This window comes from Callospermophilus lateralis, unplaced genomic scaffold, assembly GCF_048772815.1.
Source record: "Callospermophilus lateralis isolate mCalLat2 unplaced genomic scaffold, mCalLat2.hap1 Scaffold_177, whole genome shotgun sequence".
Classification (NCBI taxonomy): domain Eukaryota; kingdom Metazoa; phylum Chordata; class Mammalia; order Rodentia; family Sciuridae; genus Callospermophilus; species Callospermophilus lateralis.
Window position 1 is genome coordinate 1,950,414 of NW_027512821.1, and position 20,617 is coordinate 1,971,030.

General features: G+C 40.7%; 1 protein-coding gene across 1 annotated transcript in view; it reads right to left on the minus strand.

Moving 5' to 3' along the window:
* Positions 1 to 20,617, minus strand: part of LOC143389997 (AF4/FMR2 family member 3-like) — a 178,330-nt gene that overhangs the window by 147,582 nt on the left and 10,131 nt on the right. The window contains 2 exon segments of the mRNA XM_077108156.1: positions 7,885 to 7,936; positions 18,438 to 18,474. Of these exon segments, the coding sequence (XP_076964271.1) occupies positions 7,885 to 7,936; positions 18,438 to 18,474 (89 nt within the window).

Sequence of the window (20,617 nt, forward strand, 5' to 3'; positions counted from 1 at the left end):
GTGTTCACAGCAGCATCATTCACAGCAGGCACGAGGTGGGAGTGGGAGTACATGAACCCAGTGTGGTGTGTGCAAAGCTTCCTGACTTACCAAGAGGTTAGAGCCTGATCAACTCATCCTCAGTTGGAGGAGTTGAAAATGCACTTGTCCCTAAGCTATCACGGAAACTCTAACTTGTCACCACCGCACTCTGTAGAGCATTGCTGGTCCCCTTTGTGACCTGGTTCTCTGGGGCTGCCCAGCATCAGGAGAGGAACAGACTGCATGCTGTCAGCCAGGGGATAGATCCACATTCAAAATTCCAAGTACGGTCTCAACTGAATGCCTTCGCAAAGTCTAAAAAAATCACAAGCTGAACCAGAGCAAGTCAGGGCCTGTCTTATATCCGTGCAAAGAAATATTATTCACCCTTAAAAAATGGAGGAAATTCTTACCCAGGGTGCAACATGAATAACCTTGATATTGGGCTAAGTGAAATAAGCCAGAGAAAAAGGAGAGACACTTTAAAAGTCTACTGGCATGAGGTGCCTAGCGTGGTCAAATCTATAGTTGATACAGTTTAGGAAATATAATACAGTTTAGGAAAGATAATACTATATTGCAAGGAAGTGGAACCAGTCTGTAAATGTCAGTCAACAGTTACTGATTACCCACGGCAGTTAGTAAATACGGTAATATGAACCATGCTTCTATACAGGGTAACTCAATCCTGGTCGCCAGGGGCTGGGTGAAGTGAGTTAAATTTTTTCTTTTTTTTTTTTTTTTTGGTACTAGGGATTGAACTCGGGGGCACTCCACCACTGAGCCACATCCCCAGCCCTATTTTTGTATTTTATTTAGAGACAGGGTCTCACTGAGTTGCTTAGCACCTTGATTTTGCTGAGGCTGGCTTTGACCTCTCCATCCTCCTGCCTCGGCCTCCTGAGCCGCTGGGATTCCAGGTGTGTGCCACGGCGCCTAGTGGAGAGCTTCAGTTTGGAAAGATGAAAAAGAGTTCTGGGGAAAGACTGTGTTGACGGGTAGCCAAAACACATGAGTGTACTTAATGTCACCGAGAAATGGTTAGAAGGGTGCATCTTACACGTATTTTTCCACAACTAGAATTAAAAAAATTAAATTACCCCCAAATAGTCCGAGGAACCCTGACCTTGATGACAGCCTGAAGGGAGGCACATTTGATTGGGTCCCCAGAGAAGAAGAAAGAGTGAAACTCTGGGAAACCCCACAGGGGACAGAGGGACGGACTCCCTAATTTCGCTGGAGATTCCTCTATGACCCTGGGGCCACAGGCATGCTGCCTGGTGCAAGAGCCCAGGCTGACAGCTTGTTCTGGGAGGGCGTAATCTTCTGGTGTTGAAATCTCAGGGCACTACCAATATGCCAGTGGCCCAACCCCCTCTCCACTGTGGCTTCTCCCTCAGCAGTGTGCTGGGGTCCAAAGCCGTCCCTGGCTTTGTGCATGGTGGCCCCTCTTGTCCCCTGGGTGAGTCGTGCCCCATTGCAGGCTTGGTCCCATCTGTGCATCAGCGTGATGAGTGGCCTCACGAGCCCGGGGGGCCTTTCCTATTTCATTTTTCATGCTTGATGTCTACGAGCAGAGAAACAGGATCTGGCTGCCTTTCCCGGGCAGAGGCTGTGTGCTGGGTTTCTCGTTTTCTTAGCCAACAGGGTCCTGGCAAATCACTTAAGGGACACAGAAAGAGGCCTCTGAGGATGGACACCTCATACACTAAAAGATCAGCCACAATTCATCATGTTAGACCCAGATCTCCATCACCAAAATAAATATCAAGAAGGTTTCATGTTTCTCAGGAAAAAAAAAAAGATCTTTGGGTAACAATTTCCCAATAGACTTTGATCTCTCAGCTTCTAGGCCCTATTATCTGATCAGTTTGTAGAACCTGATTAAATGCACATGCACGAATGATAGATTTCTTTATATGTTGAGCACACAACTGTTTCTCTGGATTTTCTTTTCCCTTCCATATTTAACATGGTCGAAGATACTGTGTTTCAGTGAGTGTAGAAATTTCAGGTGGGCATTTTCCCTTGATATGAACGCATTGACCATATCCTCTGTATCCTGGACTCAGAGAGTCCCATGTTATTTACAAGGTCTGGATCCTTGGGCATCGCCCGGACCCCCGGTGCTGCTCCTATCGGTGACTCCGTGTCTTCCACATGTTCTTCTCTCTGGGGAGAGAGAGGTCAGGGGTGCTCTTCTTGTCTTGGCCCCGTCCTTTGACATCCTGAAAGACAGCTGGTTCCTCCTGACATCCCTGGAGAGTAGACTAAACTCAACCCTTCTTCTCCGCAGCCCCAGCTTCACGAGAAGACCTCTAAAAATGTTCTCATCATTTCTGTTTTTACCACCTTTAACTCATTCTAAAAACTCACCCCCCCCTTTTTTTTAAAAAAAAGAACAGATTAAAATTCTAATTTTCCAGTTTTCCTAAGTCATAAATACTATTATAATAGCAGTAACAATAACTTATGGAGCACGTACTTGGTAATGGGCACTTTCCATATATTAACTTTTGAAGAAGGACCATTTCATGGGTCACTGTAATTCAGTCTGAGCTGATAACAATTCCCAATTCTTTTACTGCACAAGGTCCACACCTGGATGGGCCATTTTCCTTCTGCCTCATATGTATTTTTTTCCCCTGAATAATTATTTTTTTAATATTTATTTTTTTAGGTGTAGATGGACACAACACAATGCCTGTATTTTTATGTGGTGATGAGGATCGAACCCGGGTCCCACCCATGCTAGGCGAGCACTCTACTGCTGAGCCACAATCCCAGACCCCCCTGAGTAGGGTAAGGCTTTGTGTTTAATCCAATTTCTCTAATTTACAAAGGTCATTTTAAGTCTTTGTGTATTTTTTCAGGCTAAGTTAACTTTATTTGGTTGAGGGCCATCTACCGAATAAAGACGGGCACTTACTCTTGGGATTTGTCCACAAGCCTGTACTTTTGGCCTTTGACCTGACAGAAGATTCCTTCAGCGGTGGGCAAATCGGGATGAAGCAGACACAGTGGTCCTGCCAAACTGTGGTCTTCACAGAATGTTGGAAATCTCCATTTGGTCATTATTTTTAGAATTTTTCTGTAACAGTGACAATCTAGTAGACTGTTGGCCTATGGCAATGACCTGCTCTTCCTGGGATGGTTATTGTCTCCAGAGACAATAGGGTTTGCAGAATCAGCCATATGGATCCATGGTGACAAGCTCAGCTTCCAGGGTCTGGATCTTGGGTTCAAATCCTGCTTTGGCACTTGAAGCCACATAAATGCAGGGATATGAGTTATCCCCTTTGCCTGTAGAATGGGGAGTATTACTGGGTTGTTGTCAGAGTTAGCAGGGGCGGGACGTGTCAAGTGCTAAGATTTGCACCTTGGCAAGGTCAGTGTTCAATGCAGGTTCATTATTATTACATTATCAGGTGGAAAAGCTGTCGTGTGAATATTTCTATCCTTTCTAGATACTTCAAAGCTTTTGCCCATTTAAAATACTCATTTCCTAAAAAAGTAAAATAAAATACTAGTTTCCTTATCATTTTGTTGTTGTCAGAGTTCCTTACATATATACAGATTACTTGTCTGACATATGTATTGCAAATACCTTCTCTCAGCTTGTAGCTGGCCTTTCATTGCTATGAGCAGATTCTTTTCATTTTGATGAGGTCCAATTAAGATCTTTTTGTACACACGTTTGTGACCCCCATAAGAGATTTTTGTCGCATCCAGGCTGTGAAGAGACCATCCTGTGTTTTTGGCAGGTGCTTCATGGCTGTACCTTCTATACTGAGGTCTCTCATCCTTCTCAGCTGAGGGCACATGAAATTCCCTTTCCCTTCAGTAGCTGTTCCTGCAACATTGGTTGAAAGACTTGGCTTTCTGCATTCAACTGCTTCTGTGTCTTGTGGAAAGTCAATTGACCATGTGTGTGTGGTCTGTTCCTAGATTGTTTCATTCCATTGATTTGTCTGCCCTTACATCTTAAATTACTTCAGTTTTATAATAAGTTTTAAAATCAGGGACTGGAAGGTTGCCATCTTGTTCTTCTTCCAGATTGTTTGGCTACCTAAGTCCTTTGCTTTTCTATAAAAATTTTAGAATCAACCTGTAAAACTATTTTCTACAAAAATGTCCTACTGGTCTTTTGATGGAGATTGTGCTGAATCCGCAGATCAGTAAAAGAGAAACTGAGATACCAGTATTGTCATGTTTTCCAGTTCCTGAACTTCTCTCCATCTGGTTAGGTCTTAAATTGCTCTCATCAGTGTGTTGTAGTTTCTACAGTTTTTAAGTCTTGTATGTCTTTTGCTAAATTTATTAAGTATTTTATATTTTTATGTCATGGTAAATGGAGTTACTTTTTAGATTTCATTTTCCAATTGCTTATTCCTAATAAATTGGCACACAATAGATTTCTGGATATTCGCCTTGATAAATTATGGATTCAAACAGCTCTTTATTAGAGCCTTAGGACTTTCTCTAGCAATCATCTCTCCCAATCTTTGTGTATATTATTTCCTTTTCTTGTCTTATGGCACTGACTATGATCTCAAGTAAAATGTTGAATAGAGATAGCAAGAGGAGTCAATACCGATAAATTCTTGACCTTAGCAGTAGGTTTTTCTTTTCTTCTTTTATAGATGTCCATCCCTCCCAGTCTTAATTTGCTGAAAGTTTTAAAATTTTTCTTTTACATTCATTTGTGGGTGCTACATTTTGTCAAATGATTTTTTGGGTATCTATTTAGATTTCTTCTCCTTTATTCTATTAGTACGGCACATTACACTGAACATTATACCAACCATACACTCTAGTAATAAGTCCCACTTAGTCATCATGAATTATATCCTTTTTGTAAATTGTGGGGATAGATGTGCTACGAATTTCTGCAACCATGTCTATGAGGGGTCCTGGACTATAATTTGCCCACACAGTTTAAGTCAGGTGCCTGTCCTGGGCCTGTGTTTGTTATGTCCAGTTTCCTTTGCTCTGTTTCACCCTTTCAGTTCCAACAATTCATGCTCTGTTGCTCAGCCTCTCTTTCCCTGGTCCATCTTCTGAGATCTACACACTCCTTGTTCTGTTCACCTGGCTCCAGCCTCTGGTTGCTCTGACCTTTAAGGATATGGGAAGAATCATCCCCACTCCCTGTCATCCCTCCCCCATTCATATATTCAAAGTCCTAACCTCCAGGACCTTAAAGTGTGATCTTATTTGGGATTAGGGCCTCATAGAGGTAGTTAGGCTAAAGTGAGATCATTAGGATGGGGGCCTGATCCCATATGGCTGTGTTCTCCTGAAGAGGGACACAGAGATAGACGTGGCCAGAGAGAAGATGATGTGTATAAGCCAAGGACCAAGGGCAGAAGCACATTCTTCCTTTACAGCTCTCTGAAGGAACCAACACCAGAACCATGACAAAATAAACTGTCACGAAGCCACCTGGATTGGTGTATTTTGTTATGGCGGCCCTAGCAAAGGCGTTCACTTGCACTTACTACCTAACACACATGATCTCATCTCAGTATTTGTTCTTTTTTGCGGGGAGGAGGGGTGGGTATCGGGGATTGAACTCAGGGGCACTCACCACTGAGCCGCATCCCCAGCCCTATTTTGTATTTTCTTTAGAGACAGGGTCTCTTGGGCTGGGGCTATAGCTCAGTGGCAGAGTGCTTGCCTCGCATATGTGAGGCACTGGGTTCAATCCTCAGCACCACATAAAAGTAAAATAAAAAATAGAGACAGGGTGTCACTGAGCTGATTCATGCCTCTTTTTTTCTTTTTCTTTTTTTGCTGAGGCTGGCTTTAACTCAAGATCCTCCTGCCTCAGCTTCCTGAGTCACTGGGATTACAAGTGCAGGCCACCGCACCTGGCTCAGTAATTGTTCTTGATTCTGATTCTTGGCTTAGTTTTGTCTCTTAAGACCCCTGTATCCCTCAGGATGGTAAATGGGTAAAAATCAGAAGGTGCATGTCCCAATTTATCCTTGAAGTTGAATAACTCTTCTGATCCTCAGATTCTATTACTGTACCTTCCCTAAAAGCTCAGGTGGGGTGCCGTGTGTGAGAACATCCCCGTCACCTGCAAGTCAGGCATCCTGAGTCCTACACATTCAGAACAGCTGCTCTTCCTGCCTAAGAACAGAGCGCCCGTGAGAGGGTTCTGACAGATCCCAAGTTCAGAATTCCCCACTTCTAAGAGATACCCCTGGCACCCCAGACTTCATTTCCGTCATTTCTGGTTCAAGAGGCAGAAGGAGAGGCCCGTGACCAAGGAGCCACTTGGCTCAGAGCGGGGCACGTGAGGTGGTGTTCCAGGCTTCCACAGTCTTTACGTCTCTGGAAAATTTAACAGTGATTCCTCGGACAACTTACCTACTTTATTACGTGTTAGAAGAAATAAAGTTTGGAGCAATAGAAAGCAATTCTTTTAGGGAATGAACACTTCAGAAACACACAAGGGAAGGAGAACTTTAATGACCCACCAAACAACATTAACAAAATTGGTGTCTACCAAAAGTGGCTTTAAATCACGTAAAATTAAATGTAGTTCTCTAGCAGCTTTCCAACATATTTTTTTTTCTGTTCCTTTGTCTGTAAGATAATTTTGTTGCTGAGAATTAGAAAAATTCTGTAATAACTAATGCTCTTATTGAACAATTTATGAAAATGTAACTCACTCCCAAATAGCTTTCATTCTAATTGTATATTCTTATCCCGTCTAAATGTTACTCAAAAAACTAAGTTTTTCAGTAATTCCTCTCTTTTCAGTTCTCTAGAATGCCTCCAGATGGCATTAAAACCCTTTCCCCCATTCCCCACCCCCCCACCCCCTTTTTTTGGCGGCAGCAGAAAAAAATTAAAAATCAGCATTATTTTAACCATTTAAGGCCAGTTACATTCATGAGCGCATCAGAAACCACAACAATGGAATGGTCTGTAAATTTTAGGAAAATAACAGACATGAAATTGTATCCATTATGAAATATATAGCCACCCTGTGCAAAGCAAAGAAACAGGTATTGGTCAAGGCAAGACACTCCATGAGATACCACCAACTATGACTGCTAATGAATAGCACTTTAAAAGCTTAGCAATAGGAGCCCCGATCCACAGATTCATTCACAAAGCCTGCCTTAAAATAACATTCCTCAACAGTGATAAAAATGAAGACTCATTAGAAGCAAACCTGTTGCCAATTCCTGCAGAGCTAAAACAAACTCATTTGTTAGCTTGTTTGTTATTTTATTTCAATGTTGGTGTATCAACTTGGCATCCAATGAATCATCAAAAACACGTTTGCGTTCCATGAATATTGATAATAAAAAGATAAAATAGAGGAACACATGTTTTAGAAGTGCCCTTTCTTATATTTTAAAAGCTGCTCTGTTAACTTAAGAACATAACAAACTTTTGCGATTCCAGAGAGAACTATAATTGTAACCCTCCCCACTCCCCATGATCCGAGGTGAGATTGCAGATGGCAGGCTTTTAAAAATGACGTGAAAGCTTCACAGGTGTGTGGGGCCGAAAGTCCCCCAGTATGTGTGAGAGCTTCTTCAAGTCTTCTCACCAAATTCTAAAGGGCTCACCTCCCTTCTCCCTGGGCACAGCCTCAATCTCGTTATATTTCTGCTTCATAAAGAGGAACCTTTGCAATTTCAAGTTTCCTCTTCCGATGCTAAAGTATTAAAACCTCAAAATGCATCTGGACCCAAAAGCATTAAAGAGACATTATCATGAGAAAAGAGAACCACCCCTGCGTCCTGGTCACCATTATTACGAGGTACTTGCACTGTTCCATTTTATAAGGCAAACTAAAGGACAGTCATCTAGGACAGAAACAGAAAAGAGACTTACAATGTATTCGAAGTGCCATTGTCTGGACTCTCTGGCTCAGCATCACCTTTCTCTTAAAAAGGAAGTAGGGAAAAAAAACAAAAAACGACATGTGAGTCGTGCAGTCTTAAGATTTAAGAGAGACTAAATATTTCTATGGTCCCATTAACAATCTTTCAAAATGTGCAGCAGGAGGCCTTTAAAACATTTTTTATTGTCTGAGAGCTGGATCCGCAAAATAATTCCGTCTTTGCAATGCAATTGCCCAGGCACCAATCTGTGGGTAGGTACTAAGGAGCTATTTGCAAACAACCAGAGGCGCAGGCTGGAGACCTTGCCAAGAGATGAATATCTTACAGATGGAATCGGTTTCTTTCCACTTCATTTTACAGAAAATTTAAAGAAAATAAACCCATTAGCTTTCAACATCCAAGGCACTTTGAACTTTGATCCCTCCTGCTAACATAAGCCAAATGGGGTCTGGCTGAAACAGAACCTGGATGAGAGAACTTGCAGTCACGAGACCTCCCAGAATTATTCCCCGTGGAGAATTACACTCCTGGCAGCAGGTTGTGGGGCTCACAAGTTAGAGCCAGATAAGATGTAAACCAGAAATCCTTCTTGCCCATCTGAGGGACGTGGCCATCGGGGACTTGTCGGTTTTTAGTTAGGGGAGCCTGGGACTACTTCAGTCTTGGTAGTTTTAAAGTCAGATGCAACAGGCCTAATGCAATTCCCAATCCTGGCCCAATGGGTGGTTTGAAATATGTGTCTTCACATTGTAAAGAGCTTCTATGGATGTCCTTGAGGTTGGGGTAGGAAGAAGGGTCCTTTGTGCCTAAGAGTAAGTTGCCTGTGGCTGCTGATGGCTCTGCAGCGCCCATGGCTGAATGAACCCAGAGACTTGCAAGTTGCAGAAGGGGCCTGCGGGTGGCCACCTGGCCTTGCTGTGCTCTCTCAGGTCAGCCTGGACACCTCCTAGGATCCCTCATTCTACCATGCAGGCCCTCAGACCTCTGCAGGTACCAAGCTCCATGTGTCATCTATTGACCTTAGCAGGTGGTCACCTCCTCTTAGGAATGACCCCTCAAATCACCTCATGGAGCCCGGGGATGTTGCCCAAATGGCTCTGAATCAATCTTCACATTTTCTTCTCTTTTTCTTATAGGACAGCAAGCAGTTGGGAGGAAAGGAAGACGCGTTACACAGAGCTCATACATCTGTCTCAGATGTGATTTTCACTGTGTCTCTCTAGATGGTGCCAGGGCACCCATGAGGGACAGTCACTAGGTCCAAATCCAGTCGTCCAGGGGAAAAAAACCCAAATAAATCTACCAAATCTATGATGATAATAAATATGGAGTAGTCAGGGCCCTAATCCATATAACACCCTGTTAGATGAGCCAGGACCCTAATCCGTATGAAACCATATGAATACTTATGCCTTTGACATAAAGCAAAGGCAACAAATTAATAAACTTGCTTGAACACTCCTACTTTGATACTGTCTTTGGCCTTTCAGACAGAGCTGTGATGTGCTCCTTTAGGGGACATGTAAGGCCCGGTCAACTGGCTTCTGTACTGGAAAATATCCTAGTCTGGTACTTTCCAGAATCATTTTTCCCCTAAGCAACCATTGTTCCTGCCATAACCCCAAAATAGAGAGTCATAACATCTACATGAGGTAGGAAAAATCTAAATGAAGGTGATATTTTCCCTCAAAAACATAGATTCATCCTTCTTCCTTCCCCTTTAATCTGAAGAAACTAGTTCTGTTCCCCAGGGCCCCGCTGGCTGCCAGAGGTCCTATCTTGCACCATTACAATAAAGAATGTAAAGCAGCAGGCGAGAGTCAACATTTCCAAACGCTTTATGTCAGAAAACAGGGAAACAATAATACCCACGCAGGCCTTGCTTGCATGTTTGAAGAAACACGTTTTACCTTGACCCATACTGTTGCCACATAACCCCACAGGTGGAGGGGCCGCAGGCTGGACTGCACATTGGATCTGGGGGCTGCAGGAGTCACGGGCTCGTCTCAGCACAGGGACAGAGCTGCAGCTGATTATCTCTGCTCTTAGCAGCACTTATGTTGTGGCAACAGGGAAAACAGAAGAGGTTTTGGCAAACAGGATACCATGGGGCCAAACGGGACATTTAGGAACAGCCCGGGTGGGAGTGCTCTGAGCCACTTTAGGGCTGATAATGAATTAAACTTTTTTGGGGAAAAGTAAGCTTGGGATTAAAAGAGGGATTTTAACTATTTTTGTCCTACACACACACACACACACACACACACACACACACACACACACGCTGCAAAACCCCACTCAACATCCTGAAATCTTAGGTGATGCAATTTTTGAAGTTAATCTGCAATGTGTAAAGCCATCAGCCATCGAGAAACACAGGCACCCAAGGGAAGTGATGCTGAAGATGCTGGAGGTGCTCAGTGCGAGAACTTTTTGGGTGGGAGCTCAGGAGGTGTTTCCTTGCGGCCCCCAGAGGGGACTGTTTGGGGTCATCCTGTTTATCTCAGCTGCTGTCATGATGGATACCACCACGTTGGTCTCTTTGAAAGAGAGCCTGCATCGATCATTAACAGGTTGGGCATAAGGGGCTGGCAGGGGGCAGTGTGGTTATTTGCATGTGGAAATACAATGCAGAGAGGAAGGGGAGATGGGCCATGTTGGGGGTAAAATACTCAGACTATTAGAAGTCACAGATACATGCAAATGTATCTACATGCACACGTGTATGTATACAGGTCCTTGATGCCTATATTTCAACTTGTCTTCTCATATAGAACCACACGCTCAAGTAGAAGAGGCTGGCCTGGGGGTGTAGCATGGGTAGAGTGTGTGCTTAATATACACAGGTGCTGGTTTCCATCTCTAGCACTAGGGGAAAAAAAAGAAAAAGCAGAAGAGGGTTAAGCTTCTTTTACTACTGAGATGGATATAGTCTGAGGAATGAAACCGCTTGATGGTTCCAATAGGTCACTTAAAAAAAAAATCACAATAGCTCTCCTTCTAATTCAATAAATGTGCTGAGGTTGTATGGACCTGGTACTCTGCCTGGTAAGCCTAAAGATAAGTGATATGTAATTCATGCCCTCTGATCACTTAAATTGACTGCTCTGCTGGGGCAGCACGTGGCCCATTAGCAGTCATACGATGTGGACCAGGGATGAGGTCTGCAAACGGAATCGAAAAATAGACATGCAGTATGCTAAGTTCTACCACAGAGGAGGATCTGCCTAGGTACAGCTTTTCTTTATCATTCTATTAAAAGTAATCCATGCTTTTGTTGGAAAAAAAAATATGAATAGTGGGGAAAAGGTAATGACTCCTCTTGATTTTGTCTCCAATTCTATTAGCCCTTCTACTCTAAGTAACAGACTAACATCTTTTTTCTAGATACAACAACTTTATACAGTACCTAATAATTTCTGATATGAAAAACATGAGATATTTAATATACTACCCCTGCCCCTAAAATTTTACTAATTCTATTGTTACTTTTAGCATCTCTATTATGTATTTGTAACTTTAAATACATTGAATCTTCATTGACTTGATTCATCAACTTAGGATAGCATCTTTTCTGTTGCTTTGACACAAAGTAAGAAAACTCATTCCTTTATTCTTTCCTCTCAAGTTTCCTTTCTTTTCTCTCTCTCTCTCTCTCTCTCAACTTGAAACATCGACACTTTTACTTTTACCATTGCAAAGGTTTAAAATATTCATATTATGTTCAGTAATTATTAATGAGGCATCCTCATTAATATTAATTGAGTTAATCATTTAGTTTCTGGACTTGCCTATAGGTCGATGATAGAAACTATAAACCAATGACCCAAATTTACCGTATCATAATATAAACAGTAGCTACTAAGGGACAAAGTGGCACAAGTGGAAGGAAATGCCACAGAGGGGGGAATGGAGGCAAGGACATCCAGTTTTCATGTCCAATGGATCCTCATTCTTACCTTCTCTCACTCCACTGTGGTCTGTCTCAAGTAAAGGCTAAGCCTGTCCTATAAGACTGTGTGTGAAAATGTACCTGTGCCTGAAATGTATGTAGACAGTTTAAAAAAATTCAAATGAGTCAACTGTGACTATACCTTCTAGTCCAGGAAACAAAACATCATCAAAAAGTAACCCAGCCAAATAACCCAATCAACAAATGGGCTAAGGACCTGAACAGACATTTCTCAGAGGAGGACATACAATCAATCAACAAGTACATGAAAAAATGCTCACCATCTCTAGCAGTCAGAGAAATGCAAATTAAAACCTCCCTAAGATACCTTCTCACTCCAGTAAGATTGGCAGCCATTAGGAAGTCAAACAACAACAAGTGCTGGTGAGGATGTGGGGAAAAGGGTACTCTTGTACATTGCTGGTGGGACTGCAAATTGGTGCGGCCAATTTGTAAAGCAGTATGGAGATTCCTGGGAAAGCTGGGAATGGAACCACCATTTGATCCAGCTATTCCCCTACTCGGTCTATTCCCTAAAGACCTAAAAAGAGCACACTATAGGGACACTGCTACATCCATGTTCATAGCAGCACAATCCACAATAGCAAGACTGTGGAACCAACCTAGATGCCCTTCAATAGACGAATGGATAAAAAAAATGTGGCATTTATACACAATGGAGTATTACTCTGCATTAAAAATGACAAAATCATAGAATTTGGAGGGAAATGGATGGCATTAGAGAAGATTATGCTAAGTGAAGCTAGCCAATCCCTTAAAAACAAATGCCAAATGTCTTCTTTGATATAAGGAGAGTAACTAAGAACAGAGTAGGGACGAAGAGCATGAGAAGAAGATTAACATTAAACAGGGATGAGAGGTGGGAGGGAAAGGGAGAGAGAAGGGAAATTGCATGTAAATGGAAGGAGACCCTCAGGGGTATACAAAATTACATACAAGAGGAAGTGAGGGGAAAGGGGGAAAAATATAAGGGGGAGAAATGAATTACAGTAGAAGGGGTAGAGAGAGAAGAGGGGAGGGGAGGGGGGAGGGGGGATAGTAGAGGATAGGAAAGGCAGCAGAATACAACAGACACCAGAATGGCAATATGTAAATCAATGGTTGTGCAACTGATGTGATTCTGCAATCTGTATATGGGGTAAAAATAGGAGCTCATATCCCACTTGAATCAAAGTGTGAAATATGATATATCAAGAACTATGTAATGTTTTGAACAACCAACAATAAAAATTAATTTAAAAATAAATAAATAAATAAATAAAGATATTGATTCCAACTACAAAAAAAAAAAAAAAAAAAAAGTAACCCAGCCAGGCAGGGTGGCCCACACCTGTAATCCCAGTGGCTCGGGAAGCAGAGGCAGGAGGATCACAAGTTCAAAGCCGGCCTCAGGCAATGCGAGGTACTAAGCAGCTCAGTGAGACCCTGTCTCAAAGTAAAAAATAAAAAGGGCAGGGGATGGGGCTCAGTGGTAGAGCAACCCTAGGTTCAATCCCTGGTGCCAAAAACCAAAAAACCAAAAACCAAACAAACACAAAAACTGCATCCTGGCCCGGCCCCTGCCAACTGGAACTCTAGTGTCAATCATTCCCTACCTTTTCTGTACAGCTTTCAAAACCCCTGTATGTAGTGTCTGGTTATTGCTGTTTCTAAACTTTAATCTTCTATTACACTTGGAATCACTTCTAATATACATGGAATCACACTACATATGTTCTATTAAGACACATCCACACACACACACTAGTGATAGCCAAATACTTTTTTCTAACAATAACATAAAATGAAATTTCATTAGGGTGTCTGGCTGTCTCTGAGTTTTAATGAGATACATATTGTGAACCTGTTCTTTTGTGTCATTTATTTAAAAAACATTTTTTAGTATTTTTTTTATTCATAGAAGCATTTTATTGTTTCAATACAAATAATAAATTTGTATCATAATAAATACAAATCACAAACACAAAATAAAATGACTATTCCCAGGGTTCCTAGTATTAGCTTTTTATTTTATTTTTTCTGATATCTTTGGATGAACTATAAGTTTTTAATTTCAATGTATTTATATTTATCAATATTTTTCCTTTGACTCTTTTGGCATGTTTTATTTAAGAAATGAATCAGCAAAATGTTCTTTTTAAATATTTTTTTTTTGGTCCTGGGTATTGAACCTAGGAGCACCCGACCACTGAGGCATACTACCCCCCTGACTTTGAACTTGCTATTCTCCTGCCTCAGCCTCTTGAGCCAGTGGGATTATGAACGTGTGCCACCACGTCTGGCTAGAAGAATGTTTTATACTTTCTTCAGAAAGTGTATAGTTTTGCTGGTCTTTTAAAAATACCTGGATTGGTTTTTGCACATGGTGTTGGGTGGGCGTTAATTTCCCTTCTCTTTCTGTAGATAACAAATTATTCCATATGAAGTATTCTGGTATAAGCATTTTAGGCTATAAATTTACTTACTTTCCCCAGTTTTAACACTAGGTGTTTATGTTACCTTTTAATTGCAAATGTTTACTAATATCTGAAGTACTTCTTTGCTTCTAAACCTCAGTTTTCATTCCTAATCATTCTTTGTTTTTTTCCCCTAAATTTTATGAATCTTCAATTTTCAATGTGTCATTATAAACAGCAGGGCTGGAGTTTTATTTTTAATTCATTTGAACAACATTTGTCATTAAATCATAGCATCTAATCCATTTGTTTAGATTACTGGTTTTATTTTATTCATGCCACTATATCTTTCCACACACTCTGATCTTTTTCTAGGCTTTATTTCTTTGAGATAAACTGGTAACGTTTTCACATTCCACTTTTATCTCAGTTTTCGAGTTGTTTTTCGTATTTTGTTGGTAGGTGAAGTACCCTTTGAGTTCATGGTTACATTAAAAATCACAAGTGCTCACTGAATTTATCAAAGTCCAAAGTTAACATTTTTTTTTTGGTGGGGGGTACTAGAGATTGAACTCAGGGGCATTGGACCACTGAGCCACACCCCCAGCCCTATCTTGTATTTTATTTAGCATCAGAGTCTCACTGAGTTGCTTAGCACCTTGCTTTTGCTGAGTCTGGCTTTGAACTCACGATCCTCCTGTCTCACCCTCCTGAGCCAATGGGAGTACAGGTGTGCACCACCATGCCCCGCCCAAAGTTAACATTTTTATTCTTCTCCCCAAATAATTGCAGGAACTCAGAAAGATTTTAATTCCCAATTTTCCTCTATTCTATGCCATTGTGCTTGTGTAAATCATACTTTTATTATTTCACAAGATGTCGTTGTATACAGTATTGTCTACATTTTCTCCATGTGTTCTTTCTGTGCTGTAGAACCCCTGAAGCTCCCATTTCTTCGGAATGAAGCGAATTCTTTTAGAATTCCTGTTTTTTGTAGGGTCTACTGGTGACACACTTTCCCTGTTTTTGTTTGTCCAGAAACATCATTCTATATTATTATTTGTTGTTGTTTGTAATGTACAGAATTTAGTTTGGTGATTATTTCCTCTCAATTGAGTGAAGTTATAAGTTCACTGTTGCTTTTTTTTAAAAAAAAAAAACACTAAAAGGTATTTTAAGTTTTCTCCCCCTTTTTTAATGTGTGTTGCAAAAATGGGTCCACATGGATTTCTTTTTAGTCATCCTGCTTAATAGTCACTGCATTTCATGAAATTGTGGGCTAGTGTCTTTCAGTTCTGAAAAAGTTTATTCCTGTTGCTTTCCCCCACTCCCTTTCTGGAATCCCAGTTAGACATTAGATTTTACCACTTCATCCTTCCTGTTGCTCAACTTCCATGTCCTGTTTTCCATAGCTGTCTCTCTAGGCTGTATTTTAGGATATATATATTTTTAAATTTACATTTCCATTCTGTCATTCTCTCTCTCTGATGTGCTGTTTGACCTGCCCGTGTAAATTTTAATTTCTATTATCACTTTTTCATTTCTAGAAATGCGGGCTGCTGGAACTTCTTCGAGTCTTGCTGTTTATCATATTTCTAATCTTCTCTTATATTTCTAGAAATTAAGCTAAGGCTCTTATTTTGTATTCTAGGCTTGATAATCCTAACATCTGCATTCAGTGTCTGAAAAATCCCAGTGTCTGAGTGAGGAATCTAATTTCGGTCTCTCTCACGTCCTCTTACGCAAAGTGTTTTTGGTCACAAATTGCTCTTTCCCAGGGGAAGCTACTGATTTCTAATGCTTTTGTCCCCTTCCTTTTCTACTGTCCCTACTAGCTGGATTTTGACCTTCTGGGTACCTTAGCCCCGTTCCATAGTTCCCACCTGCGTTTCAGAAAAGAGCTTTCAACTTTATATTCTGGATCCCAGATTAGAGCTACTGCTACCCTTTCCTTTTATTTTTGTTTTTAAAAAAATCTTTGTTGGTCACATTTTGAATTCTCAAGGGTTCATTTATCCAGTGATGACTTTTCCCACAACAGTCTCTTTGTTCTTTCTATTTAATATGAACAATCTCAAGTCTTTCTGAAGACTGTAAGTATAGCTGGAACTGTTTTCTTCTCCTTGGGTTGGCTAGACTTCCTCTGGGGTCAGTCCTTCTACCTGGAGCTCAAGTCCATCTTTTCATGTTCAAATAACAGGTGAGTAAAAACAAAGGTACCTGGTGTGAATTTCCCATCTGACCACAGTGTCTCTCTAACACCATCTTGCACTAGGGAGGAACGATTTAGGGCAAATGTGTAAGAGGACAGGCTTTGTTGCCTAGAAAGCAAGAGGAAAGAGGCCCAGGCTGGGAGCCCAGGGCCTCCCCCAGTTCTTCACTTAGAAGCACAGCAAGCTTGCTTTGCGCATGATGAGCTTGTGTTGATTTCCCTCTTGAGAAAAGAAATGACTCTTCTGCCACTATCTATGTCTATATTCAAGGTCTGGTATTGTCTTAGAATGTGTTCTTATATATTGTTCCCAAGTAGGAATTCTAGTCACTTGTTTTTTTTTTTTTTTTAAGATTATCACTGTTTTTTGTTCTTTGGGGCCTTTTGCAAGGAAATGAGACAGAAAGTGCTGTATGAGAATTAGCTAGGGTGGGGTGCATCACTGAGGCGGGGAAAGATAGCTCAGGGGTCCCCATGCACCTGCCACCCACATCCATTCTACTGTGGTTTAGAGGAGATCTAGCCTGTCCTGGGGCCACCAGAGCTGTCCCTCACCACCAAGGCTTATTCCTCTTTTTTTTTTTTTTTCTTTTCTTGGGTCATGACTTTCCTTGCTCAGGGTTATTTTTCAGTAGGGTCCTATTTACTTTCTGTTTTAAAGACAATTGGCTAAATGTCTGGTTTGCGGAGGGCAATCTTCCCTGTTCTCGGTGCTGTTGAGGATTGATGTCCATCTTTACAGCTCTATGGCTCTTCAGTGGGGATTCCAAAGGGAAGGGGAGAAGCGCTTCAACTCAACCTGCCACCTAGACGTTGGAAAGTGCAGACACCCATCATCTACATTAATATTTAAATACTCTGTGGAATGTTTTTAGGATCTTAAAATAGAAGCTTGTTAAGCATTGAGAAATTTATCTTAGAAAAACGTCTCACTGGAACCTGTGCCCCAAGCAAAGCCCAACCGAGGTTGGGATAACTGATCCAACCTGCACATTATGGGCACGTTGTTCCCCTCTGCTGACCTTCCTCTACCTGTGCATTAAAATCTTGGAAATTTCCAACACATTTAAAATGTTTAATTTTGTTTTAAATCTCATAGTAAAATCATTCTAAATAATGTGAAATTAGACATTTTAAAAAACATTAAAAATTTTTTTTTAAAAAAGCATATATTCTTGATTTCACGTTAGCTTAATGCCCACAAACATAAATAGGCATCTACTAACTCTGAGTGGTCTTTGTCTTCAAACCTAACTCTATCACTGGGCGCTCACAGCTCACTAGCAGCTGGAGAAACTAACAAAGCCCTGGTTTTGCAAGGGTGCTTTTAGGACGGGAACACAGTAGCTCCTGCATCTTTAATGCCCCAGACAACTGTAATGCCAATTAGTAGTGCCACAAGAGAATGAAAGCAGTGCTTTACAGGATGCTCCCTTCTTTGATGACAAAGCCTACATGTTTTGTTAGCCACCAATTCAGTGAGTAACCTCCTTCCTAAATAGCGCAGCCTATTTCTGAATGAGGACATGGCATACATAACTGGCAAGTGGTGACGTTCCTTCATGGATTCTGAGGTCTTTACCTTGAAGTCTTTGGATTGTTGTTTTTTTTTTTTCAGTTTATTTTCTTTAATTTAGTCAACTCTCTATTTGCCTTTTAGTCCCCCCCCCCATATGTACCAGTGACCAATTAACTGTTAATGAAGCATGCTATCTCCTATGATCACTCTGATATTCAGCATTTTATGGTTTGGTCTTCCTTCTACTGAGTGTGAGCACTCAAGGTCACTCAAGGTCATTCATTAAGGCAATCCGTACTTGAGCCAATGACTGTTTCCTACTTGAACATGTTTCCTAATGACTCTCTTTTAAACCAACAGTCTATTACAAGCTCATCCTCTCCACCCTCCAACCCATCTTTTCCCTGTGAGATATAAAGTTATGAAGAGAAGCCTTTCTTACTTGGATTATTATGTCCGGAGGATACAAGCTGAGAGTCCTGAAAGAAAAAGAAATATCAATTAATTTTCTTACTTTGATTTTTCCAAACACTAGTTGAAAAGGAGACAGATGACTGGTCATTCAGAACTGAGTCATTGCTCCTAACTTTAGCAGAGACTATAACAAGGCCTATTTGCATAAATGTGCTTGGCAAGCAGCTCTGGGAATGTAGATCACAATCACCTTTATTCTGTAGCACTGACCTTATGTTTTGCCTATTGAGGGAAAGGTGACAGAACATAAAATCATTTTGAAATGAACAAACAATTCATTGGAATGTAGTACATCCCCAACATTGTACAAGCATGGCATCTATCTAGCTGCAAAGTATTTCCATCATTCTAAAATAAAATCTCATGCCCATCAAGCAAGATCTCCCTATTTCCCCTCTCCTCGGCCCCAGCAATGAACAATTTTTATCTGTGTCTATTCTGGATATTTCATTAGTAGAGTCATACGACCTAGGTTCAGTCACTTAGCAGAGTGTTTTGGAGGTTCATTCTTCTGGTAGTATATATCAGTTTTTTCATTTCTTTTTATGGATTAATAATATATTTACACATATTTGCTTATCCACGCACCTGTTGGTGGGTACGTGGACTATTGTCATTTGTGGCTACTTGGAATACTGCTGCTGTGATCACGCATGTGCAGGCCCTTGTTCTAACCCCTGTTTTCTGTCCTTCTGGGTTATGTGTGTACAAGAGGAATTTTGGGGTCATCTCATGGTAGCTCTCTGAAACTTTTTGAGGAATTGTCAAACTATTCTCCACAGTGGCAGAAACATTTTTGGATTCCTACCAGGGAAATGTAAGGGCTCTAATTTTTCTAAATCCTCACCAACATTTATTATTTTTCATTATAATAATAAAAAATAAAAACCTAGTTACTGGGGTTTTGGCTCAGCAGTAGAGCGCTCACCTAGCATGTGCGAGGACCTGGGTTCGATCCTCAGCACCACATAAAAATAAATAAAATAAAGGTATTGTGTCCAATTACAACTAAAAAATAAATATTAAAAAGAAAAACCAAAAAAACCTAGCCATTCTTGAGAGTGTGAAATGGAACACCTCATTTTGATTTTGACTTGTATTTACCTAAAAATTAACCACATTGAGCATCTCTTCATGTGTTTATTGCCTGTGTGTAAGTCTTCTTCTATTAAATACCCAGTAGAGTCCTTTGCCTTTGATTTAACACAGCTCTTTGCCTTTTTGAGGTTGAGTTTAAAGAGTTCTTTATATTCTGGATACTACACTCTTCACAGATACATGGTTTGCCAATCTTTTCTCCCATTCTGTCAGCTTCCTCTCCCCTGTATTGATAATATTCTTCGATGCACAAGTTTTAAATTTTGATGAAGTTTAATTTATCCAGTTTTTCTTTCATTGCTCAGCTAAGAATTCCCGGCTGAATCCAAGCCGCACAGATTTAACCCTCTGTTTTCTTTTATAGGGTCTTTGGGTTTAGTTCTATATTTAGTCACTGGTCTATTATATTATTGACTTTGAGTCTCAGCCACTTCCTTTTGAAGGCACCTGTACTGTCAGCATCTCTGCAGATGAGGTTGGCCGCTCTCCTGTCAGGAACATTGCTGACAGGCTGTTGTCCATCTCCCAGCAGTGGGTGAAAAGATTATTACAGATATCCACTTATCTACTCTGATGTAAATCCAGTACTATGCAGTATTTGAAGTCTAGTTACTACTCAGATAAATGGGATTAAACCTGATTTTATTTATATTAAAGTGATATGTGAATTTTGTCTTGAAAATTCACATCCTCTTTCCTTGAAAGATCCTTATTTGATGTGAAATATAAGGGGGAGTTATAAAATGAATTGAGGTGGTAGGAATATAAAAAAAAATAAGTAGCAGTGCATAAAATCCAACAAAACTCCTTTATAATTCTGGCATGTGGAATGAAAATCCAGTGAAAAGGAATTACTTTCCAGTATATGGCTTAACATATTTTACCAGAATTTTGCTCTATGAATACAGTTTTTAAAGGGCAGAGGTATCATTTAATGGCACTTGTGGCATATTCAATTCTAACGAATAATGTCTGTTTTAAAAAGGAATTCCACTGAAATAGTACAAATGAGCCAGTCTGGTGGGTGAGGATTTGGAGGAGAAAATTGGG